Genomic DNA, 22036 nt, shown 5'->3' on the forward strand with positions numbered 1-22036 from the left:
CAGGGGCCGAAACGGCTCTTTTCACACAGGTGTTTGCAGACGAGTGGCCTTTGTGCAGCTACAGATAAAGAACACAGACTCAGGGTGTCTGGTTATTTTTATATGCCACAGTGCACGTTAACGGCTCCTTGAAATTGTTTCTGAAAGGTTGTGACTATCTGACTATGAAAGAGAAAATAAAAGCGTCACACATAGAGCTTTTAACTTTTAATCAGGGGATTCTTGCTTGGCTATTTTTAAAAATCTGGTAATAAAGGAATGGGGTTGTTAAAGATGGAGAATTGGACGGCTGTAAAAGGGTGGTGAGAACATGACCCTGGCAGGGGTTTGAGTCAGGAATAATAATGCGATGACCAACGTGTCTGCTCAGAAACTGTCAGACTAATGATCCATGCCGCTGCCACCCGTGCATGCATGTATAGACAGTGTCTATATGATCAAGGGCGTGTGCGTGTTAGTTGTCTAAATCTACAGTACAATATTTACCTAAAAGTCAAACCCCAGACTAAGAAACAGGATTTAACCGTGCGTGACTAACATGCACATCACTATACAGCTATAAGCATGTTGCTGAATTAATATAGACAATTATAGCAAAAATTGCTCATCTATGTGTCTGTCTATTGTATCTGGGCAAGTAAATAAATGAATGGCTGCGTCAGCATCAGTTACAGCCACATTTATTGCACCACTCGCCAAACGTTTTAAATGCTAACTCACACGTTTGCACAAATGTTTCCGTCTTATTGTGGACGGTGGTGAAATGCAGAGGAAAGTTCAGCTGGAACAGACATTAAAAGAGAATAAAGGCTGGTTTGAAAAGGGAAAGGGGTTAAAGAGACGGTGGGAGGGCATGAGGTGAAATGGACTTTAGCAGGAGAATGTAACAGCTAAATTGACTGTTTACCTCCACCAATTGGCCCCGTTTAGGGGTTTATGTGTTGGTCTGTCTGACTGTGAACAAAATAACTTGAACAGCTATGAACGCATTTTAATGAACATTTAAGGAAACATAGATATGTTGGACCATGTTTAATCATTTCTGGTTGACTTTTACCTTTGAGACCTGGAGCTGCACCCATACAGCAGTACCATGTTATGCAACTTGCAACTACAGTGCTTCTTTCTAGTTTCAGCGTGGCCGACGGACGGAAATGAGCCCCTGAGGAATAAAGACTAAGAAGTAAGGAAAGAAAGACTGAAGTCTGGTTCCAGAGCTGTAGCGGAAACCTTCCTGGTGCTCACGTGAGCACACGTCTGGTCTGGAGCCGAGCTCAGCCGCTATATAAGGAGGCGTAGGCCACGCCCCCGGGGCGCTAGCCACGCCCCCGGGGCTCCAGCCAATCACAGGCCGCAGATGCGTGAGCTCACCGCCGCTGTCACTCACGCATCTGCGGCCGCTTCCTGTGCGTTCCTCTCGCTCTGTCTGCGGGAGTCTTCGCTATGGGCAGCCGCCTTCCGCTCCAGCAACTTTCCAGCGGAGAATCTGCGTCTTTTCTTGGACATTTGACACGTTTTCCCGTCATTCGGACATGGATCTGACCGGATCTAAGCAGGCTTGAGCCCCGCGACACACACTTCTGTCGTGGTTTTTTTTCTTTCTATTTTTTTTGTCGCGTTGTTCGAGTTGTTGAGCGAGGAAAATGCCAGTCGCAACTCTTCTGCCTTTCACCGCCACCCCGAATCGGAAGTCCGTCAGCCCGACCTCCTTCAGGCTGACGGAGAAGTTCATCCTGCTGCTCATGTTCAGCGCCTTTATAACCTTGTGCTTCGGCGCGATCTTCTTCCTGCCGGACTCGTCGAAGCTTCTCAGCGGAGTTTTCTTCCATTCATCTGCGGTGGAGACCAACACCCGCACCGGTCCGGACAGCAGTGACCCGGGTTCGACGGGAAACGACGAGCGGGTCTTGGCGAAGATCAGGAAAGACCACGAAAAGGCTCTTTTGGAGGCGAAGGACACGCTGCAGAAGCGGCCCGACGAGATCCAGCAGGACATTCGAAACGACAAGGAGAAAGTTTCCAAGGAGAGCATCGATCAGGCGGGGAAGGACGCCAACAATCGACCCTTCGTTGAATACCGCCGACCTCCCGGTACGACTGGACACGAACCGCTGGACCCAGAAACCAGAGCCAGACGGGCCAAAGTCAAGGAGGTAAAGATCTGTTGAGCTCCCGTTCCGTGAACGCACCACCAGAATGGTCCCTGGTGGATCAGGGCAGCTCACCTTTACATTTACACCTATATCCGAACCCGAACCCGAACCCTCCATCTGCAGTGGGCACATCAGGAGTGAACGTGGTGCCAGTAAAAACGGTTTGTGCGCGTTCACATAATGACGTTGGTCTGCTGAGCGAATGCGGAAACATCCAGCCGCGTTCCCCAAAATCTGCCGAGTGTTGCGGGAGCACACGGAGGTTCCGGGGGGGCAGAAGGATGCGGGCACGACGGGAAGAAGTTGTGCGTGACGATTGTGCCAGATGCTCCATCAGAATGGGAAGGCTTGGTCCCGGACCCCCAGACGGGTGCACGAGCAGCGCCTGTTAACTCGGCTGATTCCGGAAGTGGTTTATGTGACGTGTAATACAGAAATCTTTAACACATATGACGCGAATCCTCGTGTCATTTCAAAGAATGACAGTTGTTAATTGGCTCCATTTAATTAACGGAAGATGCCCACGTCATAGGTTAGAATATTAACGACGTCATCTGTGCCGCTGTGACAGCTTCCAACAGGTAGCAACAAAACTGTCGTGTTGCTGCAGTCTGCGTGCGTGCGTGCGTGCGTGAGTGAGCGCGTGCGTGCGTGGAGAGAGAAGCCCCGAGCTGGTTTCAGGTTGCAGGAGGTTCTTGCAGAGCTCCTGCTTTGTCTCTGGCTGTTGTGAGATAGAGATCTCAGCCCCACCTCTGCTGTTCTATTGATCTGCTCTGACAGATCTACGCATGTGGTGACAGGGATCAGTTCCATCTGGGAACAGGGATCAGTTCCATCTGGGAACAGGGATCAGTTCCATCTGGGATCAGTTCCATCTGGGATCAGTTCCATCTGGGATCAGTTCCCAGATGGAACTGATCCCTGTCACCACAAACATACTGAAGATGAGATATGTGTGCCAGATATTGTTGCCCAGGGCTGAGTAGAGGTCAGGACCTCTGGGCTCCTCTGAGCTTCTCTGGACTCCTCTGGGCTCCTCTGAGCTTCTCTGGGCTCCTCTGAGCTTCTCTGGACTCCTCTGAGCTCCTCTGGGCTCCTCTGGGCTCCTCTGAGCTTCTCTGGACTCCTCTGAGCTCCTCTGAGCTCCTCTGGGCTCCTCTGACTTCTCTGAGCTCCTCTGGACTCCTCTGGGCTCCTCTGAGCTCCTCTGGGCTCCTCTGAGCTCCTCTGGGCTCCTCTGAGCTCCTCTGGACTCCTCTGAGCTCCTCTGGGCTCCTCTGAGCTCCTCTGGACTCATCTGGGCTCCTCTGAGCTCCTCTGGGCTCCTCTGAGCTTCTCTGGACTCCTCTGGGCTCCTCTGAGCTCCTCTGGACTCCTCTGAGCTTCTCTGGACTCCTCTGAGCTCCTCTGGGCTCCTCTGAGCTCCTCTGAGCTCCTCTGAGCTCCTCTGGACTCCTCTGGGCTCCTCTGAGCTCCTCTGGACTCCTCTGGGCTCCTCTGAGCTCCTCTGACTCCTCTGAGCTCCTCTGAGCTCCTCTGGGCTCCTCTGAGCTCCTCTGGGCTCCTCTGAGCTCCTCTGAGCTCCTCTGGACTCCTCTGAGCTCCTCTGGGCTCCTCTGAGCTCCTCTCGTAGTGCATTAGTACAAACGGAATAGCTCCGGCTCTTTTGTCAACAGGATATTATTTGTGAGACGTCACTTTCTGCAGGTCAAAGGTTAAATACAGTCACGACCTCTGATGTCACCACTGTATATGACTGGCAGAAGCAGAGTCCTCCCCCCAGATGTTGGAGCTTTTTACTGCAGCGTGTTTATTCCCAGCCTCAGCGCCGCTGGCGGAGCCTCCTAATCACCACTTCCTCTCTGCCAGCTACTCCACCATGTGATGTTCCATGTTCATGCAAATTGCTCCTGCAAGGGTGATGCTGATGAGGTTGCCGGTTCGATCGCCAGCCAAAGCAAACGTCCGCATGGGTCAGATGGTTGGAGCGACGCTCTGACTCCACCATTTCCTAAAGTTCTTCTGATTTAAGGGTGTGTTTTCACTCTGCATCCTCATCTGTGTTAAAGTTACTAATCCAATCTTGAGTAAATCACATCATCCTGGAGATACACCTGCAGGTCTGGTGCCACCACACCTGCCGTGCACTCAGAACGCAGGTCTCTCTGCTTGAGGGTTCAGGCCCACGTGGCTCGGCTGTCTCCTCCGACATAAGAAAGAGCTTTAACGGCGAATGCTGCTGCTCTTCATCATGATGAAGCCGTGCGTGAGCCTCGGATGGATCCGTCCAACTGCTGGAGAAATGTTTCCCCAGTGTTGTTCTCGCCTCGTCTGATTAAGCAGCAGTTTTAAAATACACGGAGGGATGAGTAAAATTGGACGTGCTGCATTTGGGTCCCGGGAGACGGCGGGCGTCCCAGATTAGCTCCAGAAGAAAAGAAGAGTCGGAGTCAAAACCTTCCCAGACCATCCAGAAATGAGCCGTTCTGATCAGAATCTGAAGCCGGACCGTAGCCTAGCCTAGCGTAGCGTAGCGTGTGCTAATGCTGACGTAAAATGATTACAAAAATGTAACCTTTCTTTTCTTGGCTGGATTTAAAGTGGCACCATCTTCATGTGCGCATGCTAATTAGTAGCAAACGACTGCGTCATGTGCAGTCGGGCGTGATGGGAATTGCACCGTTCTTCAGTCTTGGTCTGACGTGGCTCCATCTTCACACAACTCGTGTTCAGAACATCAGTTTTCCTCCGTCGACCAGGTGGTCGGAGCTCGTGGAGGCTGGAGGGGGGATTTTGAGCGCAGCGCTAACATGTTAGCATTGGTCTCACTGGGTCTGCGGCTGTTGTCTGTGGCTGCTGTCTGTGGCTGCTGTCTGTGGCTGCTGTCTCTGGCTGCTGTCTCTGGCTGCTGTCTGTGGCTGCTGTCTGTGGCTGCTGTCTCTGGCTGCTGTCTGTGGCTGTTGTCTGTGGCTGCTGTCTGTGGCTGCTGTCTGTGGCTGCTGTCTCTGGCTGTTGTCTGTGGCTGCTGTCTGTGGCTGCTGTCTGTGGCTGCTGTCTCTGGCTGCTGTCTGTGGCTGCTGTCTGTGGCTGCTGTCTCTGGCTGCTGTCTCTGGCTGTTGTCTGTGGCTGCTGTCTGTGGCTGCTGTCTGTGGCTGCTGTCTCTGGCTGTTGTCTGTGGCTGCTGTCTGTGGTTGTTGTCTCTGGCTGCTGTCTGTGGCTGCTGTCTGTGGCTGCTGTCTCTGGCTGCTGTCTGTGGGTGTTGTCTGTGGCTGCTGTCTGTGGCTGCTGTCTGTGGCTGCTGTCTGTGGCTGTTGTCTGTGGCTGCTGTCTGTGGCTGCTGTCTGTGGCTGCTGTCTCTGGCTGCTGTCTGTGGCTGTTGTCTGTGGCTGCTGTCTGTGGCTGCTGTCTCTGGCTGCTGTCTCTGGCTGCTGTCTGTGGCTGCTGTCTCTGGCTGCTGTCTGTGGCTGCTGTCTCTGGCTGCTGTCTGTGGGTGTTGTCTGTGGCTGCTGTCTCTGGCTGCTGTCTGTGGCTGTTGTCTGTGGCTGCTGTCTGCGGCTGTTGTCTGTGGCTGCTGTCTGTGGCTGCTGTCTCTGGCTGCTGTCTCTGGCTGCTGTCTGTGGCTGCTGTCTCTGGCTGCTGTCTGTGGCTGCTGTCTCTGGCTGCTGTCTGTGGGTGTTGTCTGTGGCTGCTGTCTCTGGCTGCTGTCTGTGGCTGTTGTCTGTGGCTGCTGTCTGCGGCTGTTGTCTGTGGCTGCTGTCTGTGGCTGCTGTCTCTGGCTGCTGTCTCTGGCTGCTGTCTGTGGCTGCTGTCTGTGCTGTCTGTGGCTGCTGTCTCTGGCTGCTGTCTCTGGCTGCTGTCTGTGGCTGCTGTCTGTGGCTGCTGTCTGTGGCTGCTGTCTGTGGCTGCTGTCTGTGGCTGCTGTCTGTGGCTGCTGTCTGTGGCTGAACAACTGCCACCATCCTATAATCAGCTAAAATCGGTAAAAAGCTCCCTGCGGAGAAGCTCTTCCTGTCTCGTCCAGCAGGTCAGCCGTGCACGTCGCTCGCTTTATTCTCCGTTCGACACTTCGATACCCCCCCCCCCCCGTGGGACAGGTGCCCGATGAGGCCGTCCTGGACCGGAGCAGGAGGAGCAGGAGCCCAGAATGGGAACGCTCGGATCAAATCTGGGCCCTTTGGATCGGTATCGCTCTCTTTAAATCTTTTTATAATTTGAGTTAAGTACGAAATGTCAGTCGTCAAAAGCTCTTGTGATTTATTGCTATTTTTAGAATGTCTGTACTGCAACTCTGCAGGTTCCCGTTCAGCTTTAGTTAGGCTGGAATTACCCGCTGGTTACCCGCTGGTTACCCGCTGGTTAGCCACTGGTTACCCACTGGTTAGCCACTGGTTACCCGCTGGTTAGCCACTGGTTACCCACTGGTTACCCGCTGGTTACCCGCTGGTTACCCACTGGTTAGCCACTGGTTAGCCACTGGTTACCCGCTGGTTACCCGCTGGTTACCCACTGGTTACCCACTGGTTACCCACGCCCCAGTCCCCAGGGTCTGCTGTCTCATCCCATTCCTGGGACCGTGTCCTTGTGTCAAAGTGTTCCGAGGAAACGTTCCAAAACTTGAATGTGGTGGTGCTGTAACTCAGATTCATTGGTTATTGATGGGATTCCAGGGAACAAGGAGCCTTTAGTGACGCAGATGTTCAGCACCAAGGTTCTGAGCTGGAGTCTGAAGGACGCTCGTTGCTCAGGGTTACACACACGTGTCCGAACGTCTGGACGTACATGGCTGTACAGAAACCCTAGCCCCCGCATGAATGAGCCCCCGCATCCACGAGGCCCCGCATCCACGAGCCCCCGCATCCACGAGCCCCCGCATCCATGAGCCCCCGCATCCATGAGCCCCCGCATCCACGAGCCCCCGCATCCACGAGCCCCCGCATGAACGAGCCCCCGCATCCACGAGCCCCCGCATCCACGAGCCCCCGCATCCATGAGCCCCCGCATGAATGAGCCCCCGCATCCACGAGGCCCCGCATCCATGAGCCCCCGCATGAATGAGCCCCCGCATCCACGAGCCCCTGGATGTGGAGATTATACACCCGCTCCTCTCCAGCCCCCCCCTCTCTGCTCCAGCCCCCCCCTCTCCGCTCCAGCCCCCCCTCCTCTCCAGCCCCCCCCCCCCCCGCTCCATTCCTTCCCGTGCATAATCAGCGAGCGTTCATCTGGAAACGCTGCTTCCATTGATCTTGGTGGGGATTGGCCAGTCCTGGTTCCGAGGTCGGGGCAGGAGCCTTCCTGCTCATGGATTGTAGAGGTTGAGACGGATCTCGGATCTCGGATCACGGATCTCGGATCACGGATCACGGATCTCGGATCACCCTCCCTCTGCTCATTGGGCCGCGCTGTGCTCATCAATATTCCAGGATTGTGTTTTAGGTATTTAAGTGCATTTTAACTGCTGGGTCAGTGCAGCCACCCTGAGGCGTGTTGGGGCAGCGTTGCCGTGGCGACCAGATAAAGTGGCCCTGAAAACATTAGCATGTCTTAATGTGCTGCCAAACGTGAACGCAGCGATGGCTTCATGGCAGACTCTCCGTCCCACGGACCCGTTGGTGCCCTCAGTACAGGTGGAGGGTCCAGAAGCTCTCGGACGGGTCGGAACCACCTGGGCCGGGGCGTCGGAACCACCTGGGCCGGGGCGTCGGAACCACCTGGGCCGGGGCGCCGCTCCCCTCACGGCCCGTTTCCAGAGTCTTTATGCAGCCGCCACGTGCACTCAGTACTGTGACCATGTTTTATCTGCTCCACCAGGGAGTTGCTGAGAGCGCACGTGATGTGCACGTGATGTGCACGTGATGTGCTGCCTGCTGCACGTTCGCCTTCTCTCTGTCTTTAGTCTTGTCCTGGCTCAGTGGGTCTTTGTGCACCGTTATTCTGCAGAACTTTGATCCCAGTTCCTCTGAGGTCCGAGTCCCTGTTGGGTTCAGAGGCTCCGTCACCTCTGAGAGCTGCAGCAGGGCCTCATTCTGGCTCACACACACTCACACACACACTCACTCTCACACTCTCACACTCACACACACTCACTCACAGACTCACACTCACAGACTCACACTCACACTCACACTCACACTCACACTCACTCTCACACACTCACAGACTCACACTCACAGACTCACACTCACTCTCACACTCACACACTCACACCCACACTCACACACACACTCACAGACTCACACACACACACTCACTCTCACACTCACACTCACTCACACACACTCACTCTCACACTCACACTCACACACTCACACACACACTCACACACTCACTCTCACACACACTCTCTGATGTTCCTCTGCTCCGTGTGTGTGTGCATCATTAGCCGTAGCGTTGCAGTATTAGCATCTTTAGCTGCAGACACTGATGAATGTGTCCAGAGAGCAGCTCTCATCCTCGTGGGAGCCGTGGTTTAAATGTCTGATGTTGCCGTTGGTGACCGGGCCTCGTGCGCTGCTCACTCTGCTCGCGTTGTTGAGGCTAACGGGACCCATTAATCATGCTTTGCCCAACGCTAGCACATTTTAGCTCTGTTATTCAGATGCTTAACTGTACTTTCTATTGTAGTTTTTTGCCAACTTTTCACCTCAGCCAATAATGCTTTAAATTAAAAAACCACTAATTTAAACTAAAAAAACACTAATTCGAACTAAAAAAACACTAATTTAAACTAAAAAAACACTAATTCAAACTAAAAAAAACATTTAAACTAAAACTTTACTGTTTGTGGAATAAAGTGGCTCCAGCTGAGATCAGCCTGGATCCAGACACTCGTGATGCCAGAGCTGCTCCTGGATGCAGAGGAAGCCGTCGTTAAGAGCCGTCGTTAAGACCCGTCGTTAAGAGCCGTCGTTAAGAGCCGTGTCTGTTGAAAGATCACCTGCTTTTTACAATTTAACACCATGTATTTGAGTCATTCGTCACTATTTTATTCATCGTCAGTGTTACGATTTTAACCCCCAACACTCTGATTTAGTCTCGTTTGATTGGAGGACGGATCTCTAATCACTAACTGTGATGGACGACGAGAGCTGGACACCTCGGAGGACGTCTCCGTCTCACGTGGTCACTGAGGTCTTTTCCAGGTGTGACCACCTCTGTCTCAGCTTCGTTTCCTTCCCTCCAGAGCTGCTGTGCTCTTTAGTTACCCTGCAGGGAGGTTAGCACGTTAGCAAGCTAAATAATTCAGGCTGCACTAGCAGCCACTCTGTCCACAGGAGACGACGGGGTGTGTGTGTGTGTGTGTGTGTGTGTGTGTGTGTGTGCGTGTGTGTGTGTGTGTGCGTGTGTGTGCGTGTGTGATGGGGTCGACTTGTGAGTGAAAGTGTGTGTTTTGTCAGATCAGCTGCTCCTATAATTGAAAGGTTTGCAGACATGAATGATGCAGGAGAGGATGGAGATGAAAGAGACTCGGTCCTTTGGTGCACGTTTGGGACGCAGTGGTTCTGCTGGGCCTGGTTCTGCTGGGCCTGGTTCTGCTGGGCCTGGGTCTGGTCCCTGGACGAGCGCTTCAGAGCGCCGGTGGATGATCTCTGAACAGCATCCAGCACCAGCTGAGGGTTGCTGGTTCAAGCCCCAGAGTGGGTGTTCTGGTCGTAGAGGTGCCGGGGCGACGCCCCAGAACCGCCCCATGTGGGTGGGGCGGGCTGGAGCACCCCCCCCTCGGTGGACGCTGTCTTGGAACCTCTGCTGTGATGGATCAGTGGAGGGGAACCAGAAATCGTTGGGTCGTCTTGGTGCTTCAGTTTGGAAGGTCGACGCCACCGGATCCTCACCCTCGATATGGGAGGGAGCTGTAAACATGCAGGTCATGTGATTATGGCTTCCCACCAAAAGATGAGAGAGGTCCAAGTTTTCAGAGTTGGACGTAAAAAAGAAAAGAAAGTCGCCTGATTTTGTTAATTCTGTTGAGTTTGGAGTCATTTCCAAAATGAAGCAACATTTGAGGTTTTGCAGGTTTGGCTAGAGATGGGACCCCCCCCCCCAACACCCCCCCCAACACCCCCCCCCCCCCCAACACCCCCCCCAGCACCCCCCCCCACCCTACAGTAGGGGGGGTGTTAGGGCAGGCTTACAGTGGTTAGGGGTCGGGGTTAGGGTTAGGGTTATGTTAAGTATGTTAGCTGCATGTTAGCTGCGTGTTAGCTGTGTGTTAGCTGCGTGTTAGCTGTGTGTTAGCTGTGTGTTAGCTGCGTGTTAGCTGCGTGTTAGCTGTGTGTTAGCTGCGTGTTAGCTGCGTGTTAGCTGTGTGTTAGCTGCGTGTTAGCTGCGTGTTAGCTGCGTGTTAGCTGCGTGTTAGCTGTGTGTTAGCTGTGTGTTAGCTGCGTGTTAGCTGCGTGTTAGCTGTGTGTTAGCTGTGTGTTAGCTGTGTGTTAAATAACAAATAAACACACACCAGCACCATTTTTGTCTAACTGCAATAGTGAGGTTCCACATGTGTTATTTCTGTTTTCTTCTTTTACAAATATTCTCTCAGCTTCACCAAAGACCCTGGAGCAAACAGTCGTGTGTGTGTGTGTGTGTGTGAGTGTGAGTGTGTGTGTGAGTGTGTGTGTGTTGTGTGTGTGTGTGTGGTGAGTGTGTGTGTGTGTGAGTGTGTGAGTGAGTGTGAGTGAGTGTGTGCGTGTGTGTGTGTGTGTGAGTGTGAGTGTGTGTGTGAGTGTGTGAGTGTGTGTGAGTGAGTGTGTGAGTGAGTGTGTGAGTGGGTGTGTGAGTGAGTGTGTGCGTGTGTGTGTGTGTGTGTGTTGTGTGTGTGTGTGTGTGTGTGTGTGTGTGTGTGTGTGTCCATAGGTTGATGGTGCAACAGCCACATGACACTTTCAACACAGAGCCAGTTAACAGAGTTGTGTTGTGTCTAAAATAGAATAATCCAGTAGATCCCCAGATCAACAGCAGTCTGCCCACAAAATCCCACTCAGTTAATCCAATTAGAGGCAACACGTAGGAATCCTGCGCGTTAATCCCATAATGGCTGCACACAGGAATGTTTCCGCAGCACTTGTGACTGATTCACATCGGAATTCTCCCTCATCTGTCCCTCATGTTGACAGAATCACCAGGACGTGTGCGATGTTGTGAGGAGCAAATGTTTAGAGCTAATTACAGGCTAACGTCTGCTAACGCCTTTAAATGAAGGGAAGATAAAGATAAATGAGTTTTGGGGTCCTGAAATGAAACCACAGGTGTAGCTGCTACCTGTCTGCCTGGAAACGCACCTGAGTGTTTAAAGGGCTAGCAGTAAAGGCTAGCAGTAAATGCTAGCAGTAAAGGCTAGCAGTAAGCCTAGCAGTAAAGCCTAGCAGTAAAGGCTAGCAGGAAAGCCTAGCAGTAAATGCTAGCAGTAAATGCTAGCAGTAAAGGCTAGCAGTAAAGGCTAGCAGTAAAGCCTAGCAGTAAAGCCTAGCAGTAAAGGCTAGCAGGAAAGCCTAGCAGTAAATGCTAGCAGTAAATGCTAGCAGTAAAGGCTAGCAGTAAAGGCTAGCAGTAAAGGCTAGCAGTAAAGCCTAGCAGTAAAGGCTAGCAGTAAAGCCTAGCAGTAAAGCCTAGCAGTAAAGGCTAGCAGTAAAGGCTAGCAGTAAAGCCTAGCAGTAAAGGCTAGCAGGAAAGGGCTAGCAGTAAAGGCTAGCAGTAAAGGCTAGCAGTAAAGGCTAGCAGTAAAGGGCTAGCAGTAAAGGCTAGCAGTAAAGGGCTAGCAGTAAAGGCTAGCAGTAAAGGCTAGCAGTAAAGGCTAGCAGTAAAGGGCTAGCAGTAAAGGGCTAGCAGTAAAGGCTAGCAGTAAAGGCTAGCAGTAGTGCCCAAACGTGTCGTTACAACTGGTTTAATCGTATATCCTGATATCGTATTACTTGTATATATAATTATAATTATTTAATTAATCGGATGTCCTCCGTTAATCCTGACGTTTTTCCGATTGAGATGTGCGACGTTCCTCGTTGTGGCTCCTGTAAACACATGCAAACGTTAAGCCGACGCCCATTTTTTGACTGTGAAAACGAGTTTGTTGCCCGTTTGCATGTGACATCGGTGACAGATGAGAGGTCCTCCTGCAGGTCCTGGTCCCAGGACAGGTCCTCCTGCAGGTCCTGGTCCCAGGACAGGTCCTCCTGCAGGTCCTGATCCCAGGACAGGTCCTCCTGCAGGTCCTGGTCCCAGGACAGGTCCTCCTGCAGGTCCTGGTCCCAGACAGGTCCTTCAGCAGGTCCTGGTCCTCCTGCAGGTCCTGATCCTAGGACAGGTCCTTCAGCAGGTCCTGGTCCCAGGACAGGTCCTCCTGCAGGTCCTGGTCCCAGGAAAGGTCCTCCTGCAGGTCCTGGTCCCAGGACAGGTCCTCCTGCAGGTCCTGATCCCAGGACAGGTCCTCCTGCAGGTCCTGGTCCCAGGACAGGTCCTCCTGCAGTCCTGGTCCCAGGACAGGTCCTTCAGCAGTCCTGGTCCTCCTGCAGGTCCTGATCCTAGGACAGGTCCTTCAGCAGGTCCTGGTCCCAGGACAGGTCCTCCTGCAGGTCCTGGTCCCAGGAAAGGTCCTCCTGCAGGTCCTGGTCCCAGGACAGGTCCTCCTGCAGGTCCTGATCCCAGGACAGGTCCTCCTGCAGGTCCTGATCCCAGGACAGGTCCTCCTGCAGGTCCTGATCCCAGGACAGGTCCTCCTGCAGGTCCTGATCCCAGGACAGGTCCTCCTGCAGGTCCTGATCCCAGGACAGGTCCTTCAGCACATATTAGCAGATCTACCCAACAACAGTTTAGAACCTGGTTTAACAGAACAATGTTATACGAGTCCTGGTTTCAATTATTTATTGATTTTGTTCAAGATGTTGGTCTCCTCTTAAATGTACTTAACCTGCCCCCCCTTCCCCCCCCCCCCCCCCCCCCTTGCCCCCCCCCCTGTTGTCAGATGATGAAACACGCCTGGGACGGCTACAGGCGCTACGCTTGGGGTTCCAATGAGCTCAGACCCGTCTCCAAGCAGGGACACTCCAGCAACCTGTTTGGTGAGTGAGAACACACACACACACACACACACACGCACACACTCACACACACACACTCACACACACACACTCACACACACTCACACACCTCACACACTCACACACACTCACACACACACACACACTCACAGGATTGATCTCCTGCCTGTGTCTTCGGTGGTCTTGGCCTTCAGATCAGTGGTCCAGTTGGTGGTCAGGTAGCTTCACCACCTGTGGAACATCTACCTGCTGCCTGGGGCCCTGCTGATGTCTCTGGTTTTAGTGTCTGTGGAGATGCTCAGACCTCCAGGTCAAAGTTCTCCAAGGTGGTCCGTGTCAACTGGACTGGTTGTCTTCGCTTTTGAAGACGTTTGGCCTTCTGATGTCACGTAGACCTTCTGATGTCACATAGACCTTCTGATGTCACGTAGACCTTCTGATGTCACGTAGACCTTCTGATGTCACGTAGACCTTCTGTTCACCCTCACTGGTGAAGAGCCTTGGACTTTTCAAACAGCTTGATCATGTTCCTCTGCTGAAGATCCGATGATCTTATTGGTGGATGTAGATTTGTCCCCTTCAGAGACCTCTGGCAGAGGAGTGACGGCTCCTCGGAGCTGTTCTGGTGCCGCCCGACATTTACCTGCTCGGTTCTGGTGATGGTGTTTACTGAAGAACGCTTTTCTGTCATGTTCCGTCTTTAGGTTCTTGTAGCCAGAGCGGAGGAAGGTGATAAATGTTCAGTCTTCTAATCTGGCTTTGATGGCTTTGATCTGGCTGCTGCTGCAGACGTTCCTCCATCACTATACGTGCTGGCGTCTCTGTCGGTGAGCATGAAGGCATCAGAAGGTCCTGCAGAACGCTGCAGAACGCTGCAGAACGTTGCAGAACGCTGCAGAACGTTGCTGAACGTTGCTGAACTCTGCAGAACGTTGCAGAACGTTGCTGAACGCTGCAGAACGTTGCAGAACGTTGCTGAATGTTGCAGAACGCTGCAGAACGCTGCAGCCTTGCGTCTGCTGAACGCTGCTGCTCTAAGGACGTTCTCTTCCCTCCACCCCCGTGTGACATCTCCAACGTTCTCATCTGTGGAACCAGGCGTGGCCAGGAGGTCGGTTCCTTTGAACAACACCCAAAACGTTCCCTCCTGATGGAGAAACGTCCCAGCAGGTGTTCTAATTCTTTCACTTTCAGATTCAAACTTCAATGATTTTCTCTCCTGCATCTTGTACTTTCAGTTTCAGAGCCTCTTCTTCAGTTTCATGGGGGGGGAGCGGGCCCTTAGTCATGGTGCCTTCAGGGAGCGTCGGCCGTATGGCTGCTTAAACTCAACTCTCACTGTGTGTCATCGATGGTTAAAGGCAGGTGCAGATGTTTGGACACGTCCCAGTCCACCTCCCTGCTGGACGCCAGCATCTCCCGCGTCTCCCAGCGTCTCCCAGTATCTCCCAGTGTCTCCCAGCGTCTCCCAGCATCTCCCAGCGTCCCCCCGTATCCCCCAGTCTCCCAGCGTCCCCAGTATCTCCCAGCATCTCCCAGCGTCTCCCAGCGTCTCCCAGTATCTCCCAGTGTCTCCCAGCGTCTCCCAGTATCTCCCAGCGTCTCCCAGCGTCTCCCAGTATCTCCCAGCGTCTCCAGCGTCTCCCAGTATCTCCCAGCGTCTCCCAGTATCTCCCAGCGTCTCCCAGCGTCTCCCAGCATCTCCCAGCGTCTCCCAGCGTCTCCCAGCGTCTCCCAGTGTCTCCCAGCGTATCCCAGTATCTCCCAGCGTCTCCCAGCGTCTCCCAGCGTCTCCCAGCGTCTCCCAGTGTCTCCCAGCGTATCCCAGTATCTCCCAGCGTCTCCAGCGTCTCCCAGCGTATCCCAGTGTCTCCCAGCGTCTCCCAGTATCTCCCAGCGTCTCCCAGTATCTCCCAGCGTCTCCCAGTATCTCCCAGTATCTCCCAGTATCTCCCAGCGTCTCCAGCGTATCCCAGTATCTCCCCGCGTCTCCCAGCGTCTCCCAGCATCTCCCAGCGTCTCCCAGCGTATCCCAGCATCTCCCAGCGTCTCCCACCGTCTCCCAGTATCTCCCAGCGTCTCCCAGCATCTCCCAGTATCTCCCAGCGTCTCCCAGCGTCTCCCAGTATCTCCCAGTATCTCCCAGTATCTCCCAGCGTCTCCCAGCATCTCCCAGCGTCTCCCACCGTCTCCCAGTATCTCCCAGCGTCTCCCAGCATCTCCCAGTATCTCCCAGCGTCTCCCAGTATCTCCCAGCATCTCCAGTATCTCCCAGTGTCTCCCAGTGTCTCCCGGTGTCTCCCAGCGTCTCCCAGTGTCTCCCAGTGTCTCCCGGTCTCTCCTGTTACCGTGGCGATGTGTCGGGCAGCAGAAGCAGGTTAATGTGTGTTGGTGCCTCCTGCAGTAGCATGATTAGCTTAGCCGTCGCTTCCCTCACGGCTCCTCCGTGACCTCGCAGGAAATACAGCCGGAATTAAGCTGGTGGAGGCGCTGGGATAAATGGGATCACCAGCAAGGCCTGGGGGGGGGGGGGGAGCGGACGTGGGTGGGGGGGGGGCATGGGGGGGGGGGGGGGGGGGGCCGTGGGGGGGGGGGGGGACTTTTGAACTCTGAAGGTGTCTGAACACTCGGAGCTCAATGAGGGGGTTCAAGAGCTGAGATCATGTTTCATGACGTCAGCAGTTTTTGAGCCCACATTTACCTGTTTTACCTGGGGGGGGATTAGAATCCTCCAGCGTCCTCAAGACAGGTCCTTCCTTCCTCCTCTTCCTCCCCCCTCCCCCCCTCTTCCTTCCTCCCTCCCTCCTTCCTCCCTTCCTCCCCCCTCTTCCTTGCCCCCCCCCTCCTTTCCTTCCTCCCCCCCTCCTCCCTTCCTCCCCCCTCTTCCTTGTCCCCCCTCTTTTCCTTCCCTCCCTCCCTCCCCTCTTCCTTCCTCCCCCCCTTCCTTGTCCCCCCCCTTCCTTCCTCCCTCCCTCCCCCCCTCTTCCTTCCTCCCCCCCCTCTCCTTCCCCCTTCCTCCCCCCTCCCCCCCCCCCTTCCTTCCTCCCTCCCTCCCTTTCTCCCCCCCTCTCCTTCCTCCCCCCTCTTCCTCCCCCCTCTTCATTACCCCCCCCCCTTCCTTCCTTCCTCCCTCCCTCCCCCCCTCTTTTCCTTCCTCCCTCCCTCCCTTTCTCCCCCCCTCTTCCTCCCCCCCCCTTCCTTACCCCCCCCTCCTTCCTTCCTCCCCCCCCCCCCCCTTCCCTTCCCCCCCCCTTCCTTACCCCCCCCCCCCCCTCTTCCTTCCTCCCTCCCCTCCTTCCCCCCCCCTTCCTCCCCCACCCCTTCTTCCTCCCCCCCCCCCTTCCCTTCCCCTCCCTCCTCCCCTTTCTCTCCCCCCCACTTTCTCTCCCCCCCCCCTCTTCCTCCCCTCTACTTCCCTCTTCCTTACCCCCCCACCCCCTCCCTCCTCTCTTCCCCCTTCATTACCCCCCCCCCTCCTTACCCCACCCCTCCCTCCTTACCCCCCCCCCCCCCTTCCTTCCTTCCTCTTCTCCTGGTCAATAATCCAGCAGCGTGTTTTTGCTGCTTAAAGACAAATGTCGGCATAAACGGAGCTGGATGAAGGGCTTGGAAGGACCTCAGGGTTTTCTGGAGAGCAGGGCTGGGTTAGAAGGCCCCGGGCTGGCGAGGACGTTAGCCCGGCGCCTCCCAACCCTCGGCGAGGAGGCGGCGTGAGCGGCGGGCGCTCACGTCACACCAGGCGTCTCCTGACATTTGATACCACAACTTCCTGCTTCTGTACAGATGGGGGGGGCTCCCCTCCCCCACACAGAGGGGCGGATGAGTGTTGATGTTGTTTGGCTGTGTGAGTGTGTGTGTGTGTGTGTATCCAGACCAATCACACGTGTGTGTGTGTGAGTGTGTGTGTGTGTATCCAGACCAATCACACAGGTGTGTGTGTGTGTGTGTGTTGTGGTGTGTGTGTGTGTGTGTGTATCCAGACCAATCACACGTGTGTGTGTGGTGTGGTGTGTGTGTGTGTGTGTGTGTGGAGGGTGTGTGTGTGTATCCACCACATCACACGGGTGTGTGTGTGTGTGTGTATCCAGACCAATCACACGGGTGTGTGCGTGTGTGCGTGTGTGTGTGGTGTGTGTGAGGTGTGTGTGTGTGTATCCAGACCAATCACACGTGTGTGTGCGTGTGTGTGTGTGTGTGTGAGTGTGTGTGTGTGTATCCAGACCAATCACACGGGTCAGCTTGATGAAGAGGGAGATTGAAATCCTGAAACCTCCAGCCTGCCCTCCTAGCATGATGTCTCCAAAGTTGTGCTCTTTTCTTTACTCGTGGTTTCCAGAGCCGTCACAGATGCTGCCCTGCTTAGCGCCATCTGCTAGCTCGCCATGCTAGCAGCCTCAAACAGAGACTGATTCCTCCGCACACACTTCCGAGATGACGGAGTCGGTTCACACAGGCCGTTGGGAAGCTACGTTGGGCAGCTACGTTGGGCAGCTACGTTGGGCAGCTACGTTGGGCAGCTACGTTGGGCAGCTACGTTGGGGAGCTACGTTGGGCAGCTACGTTGGTGGAAGCTACGTTGGGCAGATACGTTGGGCAGCTACGTTGGGCAGCTACGTTGGGCAGCTACGTTGGGAAGCTACGTTGGGCAGATACGTTGGGCAGCTACGTTGGGCAGCTACGTTGGGCAGCTACGTTGGAAGCTACGTTGGGAAGCTACGTTGGGCAGCTACGTTGGGAAGCTACGTTGGGCAGATACGTTGGGCAGCTACGTTGGCAGCTACGTGGGAAGCTACGTTGGGCAGATACGTTGGGCAGCTACGTTGGGCAGCTACGTTGGGCAGCTACGTTGGGAAGCTACGTTGGGAAGCTACGTTGGGCAGCTACGTTGGGAAGCTACGTTGGGAAGCTACGTTGGGCAGATACGTTGGGCAGCTACGTTGGGAAGCTACGTTGGGAAGCTACGTTGGGCAGATACGTTGGGCAGCTACGTTGGGCAGCTACCTGGAGGCAGATAGATCCTTTTAAATAGTCTAATTGGAAAATGAGGTTCCAAACTAAAGCCAGAGGAGATCTTGTCTCCCTGTACCGATTCCCGGTCCCCTCGCCTGTCTTTGGTGTTGGTATTCTGCTCTTCAGCCCTCAGCGGTGGAGGGGAAGGAAGCGAGACAGTAGATGGCAGCAACGTTGCTGTCTTCTACCAGGAAGGAGAAGGTGATTCCTCCCTAAACCTGATTACTTTATCCTGGAAGATGCTTCTCCTGGGTTTCTGTGAGCTGTCGGTTCCTCCGGCTAAAGGTGGCTAATATGCTCTCTGCTGATGACGTACAGCTAAACTCCGCACACGATGGTGTTTGTGCTGAGCTTCAGCTGCCACGGTAACGTCTGATTTTATTGCTTGGTGAGAGAATATGAATCACCTCCAGATCTGATGGATGCGGCAGCAGCGCTCTGCGTCTCCTGATTCAGCGTCTGATGGAAAGCTTTTAGCCACCTTTACCTCCTCCCACCACCCCCGCAGCACCATCCCACTGGCGACGCCATCACACACCAGCACTTGGAACCTTGACATCATTTTCAGAATTTTCCCTGTAATTTTCCCTTTGTTTTCTTTCCCTCTTCTTTCTCTTCCCTCCCCTCAGTGCTAGCTAGCTAGCGCAGAAAAGCTTTTGTCTGTTTGGACTGAAGCTCGACTGACAGCTTGACGTCTGCTTTGATACACGGGAGCGAAATCAGCTTCTTTTAGGAGAACTCTGAGTGGAAGAACGTCGGCTGATGCGACGGAAGCGGAACAGCTGCAGCGTTCAGCCGCACGAGTCGTGTCGGAGCTCCTGATTTATTTAGACTGCTTGTTGACTTACCAACCACATGTCAAACACAGACGTCCTCAGTGCGTTAACAGGGTTTGGCGATGACCACATATTACCTGACTCACAGCGTTCCACAGCACTGACGTGCACGCTCACGTGCCCGCAGGCTGAATTCCCATTTTCTTCTGCTTTTCCTTTCAGGAAGCATCAAAGGAGCAACGATAGTCGATGCTCTGGATACTCTTTACATCATGGAGATGTTGGAGGAGTTCGAGGAGGCGACGGACTGGGTGGAGAAGAACCTCAACTTCAACGTGGTAAGAAGGTCGCACACTTAGGAAGGGAGGGGGGAAGGGAGGAAGGAGGGAGGGGGGGAGGGAGGGAGGAAGGGGGGGAGGATGGAGGAAGTGGGGATTGGATGGAGGGAGGGAGGGAGGAGGAGGGACTGGATTGTGGGTTTAGGGTAGATTGAGGAGGAATGGGTTAGTGATGGGTACGGGAAGTTCGGTCGTTGGTAGGGATTACTTGGAGGGTTAGGGACGGGGGGGGGTCGGTCTGAGTAGCTGAGTAGCTGTTTCTTGCCTAACCCTGCCTAAAATATTCCGAGAGCTTAGAAGCAAGTTTGTCCAACTAGAGGAGAAATTGTGTGTTTTCACGTCTGTTTTGGGATTTTCTACATTTACGCAGCAGCTAAAGAGGAATTCTAGTTTATTCTCATACATCATCATCTTAATAACATAATAAAGATCCGTTATCTGATCCATTATCTGATCCGTTATCTGATCCTTTATCTGATCCGATATCTGATCCGATATCTGATCCGTTATCTGATCCAATATCTGATCCGTTATCTGATCCGATATCTGATCCGATATCTGATCGCCGTTATCTGATCCAATATCTGATCCGTTATCTGATCCGTTATCTGATCCGATATCTGATCCAATATCTGATCCTTTATCTGATCCGTTATCTGATCCGATATCTGATCCGTTATCTGATCCGATATCTGATCCGTTATCTGATCCGTTATCTGATCCGTTATCTGATCCCAGTCTGGGTCGTGGGTCCATTAAAGAACCGAGTGGTTCAGGTTCTGAAGGGTCAGCTCGGTGGACCTCAGGGCTAAAATCTGCACCGGACATCAAACGTCATGTCCCTCAGCTGTGTGGACGTTGGACGAGCATTAATCGTGTCCTCTCTAGTGGATCCAACTCTGAGGACGTCTCTCCTCGCTCACACCTGGATTTTCAGTCCTGTATTCCAGATTCTAATATTCCAGCCTCCGACGCTCCTCCTGTCACTCAAAATGCAGCGTCACAGCAGGACACTCAGCATCTGAACATCAAGCTGTGAAGACAATGATGTCTTCCTCAGTCAATGAGGACACTCAGGTTGAAGACAACCTTCCAGAAACATGTTACTCTCATCTGAATGGCTGTTTAGATGTGTGAACATGAGGGACATGGAGGACAGGACAGGTCAGCACATGTAGGGACAGGACAGGACATGTAGGGACAGGACATGTAGGGACAGGTCAGCACATGTAGGGACAGGACAGGACATGTAGGGACAGGACATGTAGGGACAGGTCAGCACATGTAGGGACAGGACAGGACATGAAGGGACAGGACAGGACATGTAGGGACAGGACAGGACATCAATCCGGAGACGGCAGCGTTCGTAGGTTTGATGTCTCGGCGGTTCTTGCTGCTCAGAATGTCCCACAGGTCAACGGGTCGGTCCTAATGCTGCTTAGAGGAAAGTGTCCCCGTCCTGGTGACTCCTGAGGTCGGCGGTGGACGTCCAGCCTCCATCGTCCCCTGAAGTCTGAGGAACCAGAGCTGGAACCTCAGAAGCTAACGTGGCTGCAGCCCCCAGCAGAAGTTCTGTGGTTCTTCTCAACGGCTCCGACTAAAATCGACAGAACCAGCAGGACCGGTCCGTTTCTCCCTGTCTGGGAAGTTTTCTGACCATAATTGAGGCAGAGTTACTGAGCGACGCTAACCCTAACGGTGACGACAGCAGGAGCAGCTGTTCTGCAGGGTTCTGCTGCGCCCTCGTTTGTCCTGCAGCTGTTCCAGCTGTGCAGCAGGTCGATCATGAAGGTGGAGCCAAGAGGCCAGGACGCTCTCCTGTAGCGGAGCAGGAGGGGGCGGAGCAGGAGGGGGCGGAGCAGGAGGGGGCGGAGCAGGAGGGGGCGGAGCAGGAGGGGGCGGAGCAGGAGGGGGCGGAGCCACCGCTGCCACTCTGGTCCCGCCCACCAGGGCGCCTTTTAAAGGCGTGAGGGTCCTCCGCTCACCCGCTCCTGCGTTCTGACCCGTAAACAGAATCTGACCCGTAAACAGAATCTGACCCGTTTACAGAATCTGACCCGTTAACAGAATCTGACCCGGAAACAGAATCTGACCCATAAACAGAATCTGACCCATAAACAGAATCTGACCCGTTAACAGAATCTGACCCGTTAACAGAATCTGACCCGTTAACAGAATCTGACCCGGAAACAGAATCTGACCCATAAACAGAATCTGACCCGTTAACAGAATCTGACCCGTTAACAGAATCTGACCCGGAAACAGAATCTGACCCGTTTACAGAATCTGACGCTGTGCTTCTGTTGCAGAACGCTGAAGTTTCCGTGTTCGAGGTGAACATCCGCTTTGTTGGAGGTCTGCTGTCGGCCTACTACCTGTCGGGGAAAGAGGTAAGAGCCTCCTGCCCTGCCCTGGGGTATCTGCTGCCCTTAGTGGGGTATCTGCTGCCCTTAGTGGGGTATCAGCTGCCCTTAGTGGGGTATCAGCTGCCCTTAGTGGGGTATCTGCTGCCCTTAGTGGGGTATCTGCTGCCCTTAGTGGGGTATCTGCTGCCCTTAGTGGGGTATCAGCTGCCCTTAGTGGGGTATCTGCTGCCCTTAGTGGGGTATCTGCTGCCCTTAGTGGGGTATCTGCTGCCCTTAGTGGGGTATCAGCTGCCCTTAGTGGGGTATCTGCTGCCCTTAGTGGGGTATCTGCTGCCCTTAGTGGGGTATCTGCTGCCCTTAGTGGGGTATCAG

General features: G+C 54.0%; 1 protein-coding gene and 1 long non-coding RNA gene across 2 annotated transcripts in view; one reads left to right on the forward strand and one right to left on the reverse strand.

Moving 5' to 3' along the window:
- Positions 1-22036, reverse strand: part of LOC130516352 (uncharacterized) — a 235224-nt gene that overhangs the window by 181582 nt on the left and 31606 nt on the right. The gene's annotated exons all lie outside the window — the stretch shown is intronic.
- Positions 1406-22036, forward strand: part of man1a1 (mannosidase, alpha, class 1A, member 1) — a 43167-nt gene continuing 22536 nt past the window's right edge. Inside the window, exons 1-4 of the mRNA XM_057017282.1 lie at positions 1406-2153; positions 13099-13195; positions 19183-19298; positions 21608-21688. Coding sequence (XP_056873262.1) covers positions 1644-2153; positions 13099-13195; positions 19183-19298; positions 21608-21688 — 804 coding nt within the window. The 5' untranslated portion in view covers positions 1406-1643. The remainder of the gene's footprint in view (positions 2154-13098; positions 13196-19182; positions 19299-21607; positions 21689-22036) is intronic.

This window comes from Takifugu flavidus, chromosome 19, assembly GCF_003711565.1.
Source record: "Takifugu flavidus isolate HTHZ2018 chromosome 19, ASM371156v2, whole genome shotgun sequence".
Taxonomy (NCBI): domain Eukaryota; kingdom Metazoa; phylum Chordata; class Actinopteri; order Tetraodontiformes; family Tetraodontidae; genus Takifugu; species Takifugu flavidus.